This window comes from Rhododendron vialii, chromosome 8a, assembly GCF_030253575.1.
Source record: "Rhododendron vialii isolate Sample 1 chromosome 8a, ASM3025357v1".
Classification (NCBI taxonomy): domain Eukaryota; kingdom Viridiplantae; phylum Streptophyta; class Magnoliopsida; order Ericales; family Ericaceae; genus Rhododendron; species Rhododendron vialii.
The window spans coordinates 11,236,583-11,242,455 of record NC_080564.1 but is presented as its reverse complement, the minus strand read 5'-3'; the positions used below and the strand labels follow the sequence as shown (position 1 = coordinate 11,242,455).

The 5,873-nt window shown below is 38.1% G+C and overlaps 1 protein-coding gene across 2 annotated transcripts; it reads left to right on the top strand.

Annotated features, from left to right (window-relative positions):
- The first annotated feature begins 232 nt into the window (after window positions 1–232).
- LOC131336599 (transcription factor HHO5-like) lies at window positions 233–4,647 on the top strand. Of its 2 annotated transcripts, none has more exons than XM_058372497.1 (5): window positions 233–499; window positions 597–814; window positions 2,941–3,307; window positions 3,979–4,055; window positions 4,171–4,647. In XM_058372497.1, the coding sequence occupies exons 1-5, from the start codon at window positions 256–258 to the stop codon at window positions 4,237–4,239; spliced, it is 975 nt and encodes a 324-aa protein (XP_058228480.1). In that variant the 5' UTR covers window positions 233–255; the 3' UTR covers window positions 4,240–4,647. The 2 variants fall into 2 exon arrangements, with proteins under 2 accessions (XP_058228480.1, XP_058228481.1); XM_058372498.1 differs by having other exon boundaries at window positions 4,163–4,647.
- Window positions 4,648–5,873: the final 1,226 nt, after the last annotated feature.

Sequence of the window (5,873 nt, the reverse complement as noted above, 5' to 3'; positions counted from 1 at the left end):
GAGGAGAGGGTACAGAAATAATTACACCACCACAATCTACACAGAGTCAACAGTATCCCCCGAGCGAACTCAGGTTTTGACCCAGCCACACTAACCGAGTCGACTCTGAGACGCGACGACCCGATTACGAGGAACCACCGAATCTTCGCTTCCTCATCCCCAAGTTTCTGCTTTTTCCACTTCCACTTTTCTGACCCCTTTCCCCAACCCCCACAATATATATACATATACGTATCACTCGTGTTTATCCGTCAAATGTGTGAGAGAGAGAGAGAGAGAGAGATGGGAATGAATTCAACAGAATTGACCTTAGACTTGAGCTCGATTCACGGTACACCCAAACCCATATTCGAATTGCTCAAAGAACCCTCGATGATCAGCGGAATTTCTCAGAAACCATCGAACATCGGTAGTTATCTCGAAACGCTAGAACACGAACTGAAAAAGATCGATGGCTTCAAACGTGAACTTCCTCTCTCCATTTGTCTCTTGACCGATGGTCTGTCTCTCTCTCTTTTATATCTCTGCATCTATATATACAATCTTTGTTTGATTTGTTTTACGAGTACGTGGTAAATGTTTTGTGGGTTTTGTAGCAATTGAAAGGCTGAAGGAGGAGAGAATGCAGAGCGAGAGAAGCAGCAACGAGGTAATTGAGCCGGTGACGGAAGAGTTGATACAATTGATGGGAAATTCTGATGAAAATGGAAGACCAGAGCAAGTTTCCAGTGATTCACGGGATAAGAGGAATTGGATGAGCTCTGCTAAGCTGTGGACCGCTGGTAGTGCTGCTAAGTGTGAAAATTGCAAATCGGTAAAATTCTTCGATAATTATTACTGTGCCCGTCCCAATTTATTTTGTCTACTTTTTTTGACGGTTATAATGCCCCAAAATATTTGTTCAAGTTTTTGATAAATTTTGCATCAGAAAATGTTCCATTTAATGACAAAAAAATTAAGGGGTATTCTTGGAAATTCGACATTTTTTGGTAGAAGTAATTATTTTGGCTCCTTCAAATATTGGAATCTGAAAATTAGACAAATAAATTGGACCAGAAGGAGGAATCTGCTTTTTGCGATTTTTACGTTTGATGATGGAGTTTTTTTTTATGAATATGAACAGTTTGGTCAAATTTAGAGTATGATATGCAGGACCACCAGGGGTAGTACTGTTATCAAAGGGGAGGGAGGGGGGCTGCTGTCCCCTTAGGGGCAGCAGCGGGCTGCTGTCCCCGAATTCGGGGCTCACTCCGGTCTTGATCCGATGATCGGAAACGTTCACTTCGTAGAGCTCGTCGAGTATAACAACTATGCAAAAAATCAGCTTAATTGGATATCATTAAGTACTTGATCGGAACCTTTTTATTTTAAAAAGAATGGATCCGAAACATTGGATTAAATCCACTGTAACCCATGGACTAAGAGTTTTATGGGCTCCGATCAGCTACTTAATGATATCAAATTAAGCTGATTTTTTGCATAGTTGTTCTACTCGACGAGCTCTACAAAGTGAACGATTCAGATCATCGGAGCGAGACCTGGATGGGCCCCAAAATTGGGGCAGCAGCACGCTGTTGTCCCCTCGGGGACAGCAGCCCCCCGCGTCCTATCAAAGGTGCGGGGTCAAACTCTTTGCTTTTTTATTTGGTGGCGAGTTTGAGGTCGCTAGTAATAGTGGTCGGTCGTGATCAACGATGGATTCAGAAATTTGATATACTATAAACATTAGGAGAAAATATTAACCGTATCGTGATAAATTGTTCCACAACTGTTACGAGGTATAAGTTAAATTTTATAATGCATAATTTTGTCTACAATGTCTAAAAGAAATAAATAAAAAAAAGTTAAAACCTTTGTCGACAAATATTGTCAAAGATATATTAAAATTAATCTAAAAGAATTACAGAATGACACGTCTTGTGACTTTTTAACATGTTTTCTTGTGATTATTAAAAAAAGTAAATACCCCAACTGGACTAACAATCAATAAAGTTGACAGCAAACCACATTCAGAGAGAAAGTTGATGCACGAAATGAGAGGAATTTATTTACTCTTTCCCTTTCAATTTAAATACTCCCTACGAAAATTTGTGCAATTTTAAATTTAAAAAAAAAATCTACATATTATTTTTTTATAGGTCTTGCTAAGCTCTGCATACTAGGTGGATGATAATATGCTAATAAATCCAAATAAGGTCGGATATCAATGCATATATCACGGATATTAGTACACTTTCACAAATATCAATACACATTTTTCAAATATCGATGCACTTTTTACGTATTATCCTACACCTTTTGAGCGGATGTTAGAATAATTCTTTTTTTATTTTCTTACACCAAATTAAAGTATTCAATGAGTACTTTAATTTGATTTGATGTAAGAAAATAAAAAATAATAATATGTAGAAATATGTATTTTTTGTTCAAAATTCTACTGATTTTTGGTAAGAAGCATTTAAATTAGAACGGAAGGAGTACATTTTAAGCTATATATAAAAGTGACATGATTCAATATTGTCTGTTGCTTGTACAATTATTCTAGGGTAGTAATAATTTCAAAATTGTTTTTGTTGGTATCAAAACTTCGGTGCATAAAAGTTTTATACATTGCACATGGTATAAGCCTTTTGTACACTAGAGTTTTAGTACCAACAGACATTATCATTTTCCTTCTTGAAAATATATAAAACCATAAGTACAATCATTTAATTTTGAGTGAAGGCACATGACCAAAGGGTCACCCAAGTGAGTCCGTCCCTGCTCGTGATCCAGTTGTCACGTGCGAGGGCGCACCATTGTCAACTCGCACCTTATTCAAGCAAGTTGTGATTGCACCATTCAGGAAAGTGAGGACTACTACTATGGCATAATCCAAACACACATCACATAAAATGCAGACGTTAAGGTTGGATTTTCCTTTTTGCTTATTGATGGCAGAGAGACAAAACAGGGGATGGCTCTGCAACCAAGACCCCTTCACAGCCCTGCAATTTGAAGAACAGGGGAGGGGCATTTGTGCCATTCGAAGTGACATCGGCAAAGGTTGGTTTACTGGAGCAAGGTCAATTGCTTTTGAAGCCGGTGGGTGGAATTGGTTCAACCAATTTGGATCTTGAAGGAAGCAGTAAACATTCGGATTCTTCCTCTGTTACCGAACAAGTGAAGACATATACTACTACCAAATTAAAGCAACATCAACAGCAGCAGCAGCATTTTAAACAACAGAAGAAGCACAGGCGGTGTTGGTCGCCGGAGTTGCATCGGCGGTTCGTTGATGCTCTTGGACTGCTTGGAGGAGCACAAGGCAAGTAGATCATCGACTCGACTCTAACCTGATTTTATAAGTTGCATGGATATATGCACATGCTTATTGACGATTGCTAGCATGATGAACTACTTAGGTCCCGTTCTGCTAAAGTATACATTTTACGAAACAGGTTACTCTCTCACAATACATAATCTTTAATTCAAAAAACTAGTACGTACTTATTTTAATTAGTGGCACACACCCTTAATGCGAAATGAAAATAGCAAGAATCAAAAGCAATGATTTACATAAATACACAAGATTTTTTGTGGATCTGAATATGGTTTTGGGAAACATATATGGTTCACCAAGACAAATACAATGCCCCATTAATGTGGGTAACTATCTCTCTTAACATCTTCGAGTCTAAGATCCACTATCAGCAACGATCAGAGTCACTAGGGTTTTGCCTAAATGTTAAGATCAGTCGATGTGCACGTAAATTGGTCCTGACAACTGGCTACCGAAAAAAATAGGGACCCTGTACCACATTCTTAACGAATTATTAAGTTGGAACTTGCAGCAGGGCACTATCGACCGAGTAGTGCTGTTCACAAATATTGGGTATTAAGTCAACAGTTTGGATTAAATTTTTTACTCCATTCACAACACAGCAAATTAATGTATTTGAACAGCTACGTTCTTATTCCGGATATCTACGTTTTTAGCAGCTACGCCTAAGCATATCAAAGAGCTCATGCAGGTGGATAGCCTCACAAACGATGAAGTAAAAAGCCATCTACAGGTGATTTTACTTGAACGAACTTACTTCAACTTCATTTACTATTTTCTGACCCTTTATTTTCCTGATCCAAAACAGCGTATCACGATTAATTAAGCATGTGATTGCAGAAATACAGGATCCACATTCGGAAACAACCAGATTCTCCAAGTACGACGTCAAACGGACTATAGTCGTCCCGAAATGAGTCTGGTGGAATGGAACAAGAGGGGGACGAGAAAATCGGGAAGCTATGGTTAGAAAAAGCCGGGCTCGAAATTTTGCAAATGCGATCGATGTATAGGAGGAAATTAGATTATGAGCATTACATGCATGGAATACAATATCATCACATAGAGTCCCTAAGTTTTCCTTTCGTTTTTGCCCTATCTTTAGTTTAGGGGGCAATAAATCTTTACCAGTTCTGACATTTTCTCGTCTTCATGAATCAATCAAGAGCTAGAAGAAGGGTTTTGTTTCTTGAAACAATCAAGGGAAGAGTTTGATGTAACGTCCCTCAATGGGCTAAAGGATTTAAGAGGGATTATATAATGCATGATAGGAGTATATATGAAGTACTGGACAGATTTTAGTTCTACTAAATTCTGTGATTCAAAAACTTCTCCATTAGATCAACGAAACTATTGAGTTTGCCTTGTGATTTGCTCAAGTTCACGCTGTACCTTTGTGTGTACACAACTTTAATTGCTCTTTCTCGTGAGCAGGGCCGACTCTGAGATTTTGGTGGCCTAAGACGAACTTAGACGATGAGGCTCTTAATAAAATTTACGACAATAAAATAACAAGTAGTTAAATGATTTTTTCAAAGCCAAATGCATGTAATCGATAAGGAAAAAACCCATACAAATACTAATTTCTGATCCTGTTTTCTCTTCTTTGGTCTCTAATTCATCTTCTTCCATTTTATTATGTGTTCAGGATATTAAAGTTGTTAAGGGTAGAATATGCATAAAACTTATATAGGAACCCACCACATGGGATCATTTTCCAAGCGGCTTTACATGAAGACAGCCGCCCGTGATCTGCATTTTCTTTTTCCTTTTTTGTTTCCTTTGATTGAGCAAGTCAAGTTGGGCCCAACCATTGGGCATGTGTCTCTTAAGTGTAAAATAGGTGGTTTAGGTATTAAAATGGGCTTCTAGTGTTGTTATACCCAAAAAATTTGAAAATATATAATGGATACCCAAAATAATAGGAGGCCCTAGTTTTTACACATTCTTGGGGGCTTAAGGTGCCGGCCTCTTCGGCCTTGGCCCAGAGCCGGCCCTGCTCGTGAGGGATGCCTCATAGTCTCGTACTTCCAAGATGGAATGAGGGCGGACAAGTGGTCGCGGTCGCAACGATTTGAGGGAATGTTATTAGTATATTAAAATATTGTATATGAGATAATTTATGTCCAAATTATATAGGCATGCCTCCATAATTTATTTTATTTATTTATTTATTTATATGAAAAGTGTCTAGTCTACTAGTTTTTCTTTTAATAAAGGCGGCCAAGAAAAATAAGTCCAAGCCAAATTTAATAGGCCATGTGAAATATTATGAAACAATAACAAACAACGAAACTTCCAATGTTGTCTGTTATGGAAATCAGGACCGGTTCTGGGGTGAAGCCGGAGGTGTGATTGCTTTAGGTCCCGGAAATTTAAGCAGAAATTAGGCCTCAGTTTCCATAGAAGACATAAATATTATATATAATAATATCTTCCTTACTATGGTGTATTTGGAGTACTCTTGGCGCCAACGCTTGCTTGGTCATTCAATAAATTCAGGGTGCCCAAGGTTGAATCCTGGGAGAGGACCTTCATTTTTTGAACAACT

Bases quoted from the DNA above. Each gene is read 5' to 3' on its own strand.
- LOC131336599 (XM_058372497.1), top strand. From the start codon at position 256: ATGTGTGAGAGAGAGAGAGAGAGAGAGATGGGAATGAATTCAACAGAA. The intron at 500-596 runs GTCTGTCTCTCT...TGGGTTTTGTAG, and splicing joins CATTTGTCTCTTGACCGATG to CAATTGAAAGGCTGAAGGAG. The intron at 3,308-3,978 runs GCAAGTAGATCA...CTACGTTTTTAG, and splicing joins ACTGCTTGGAGGAGCACAAG to CAGCTACGCCTAAGCATATC.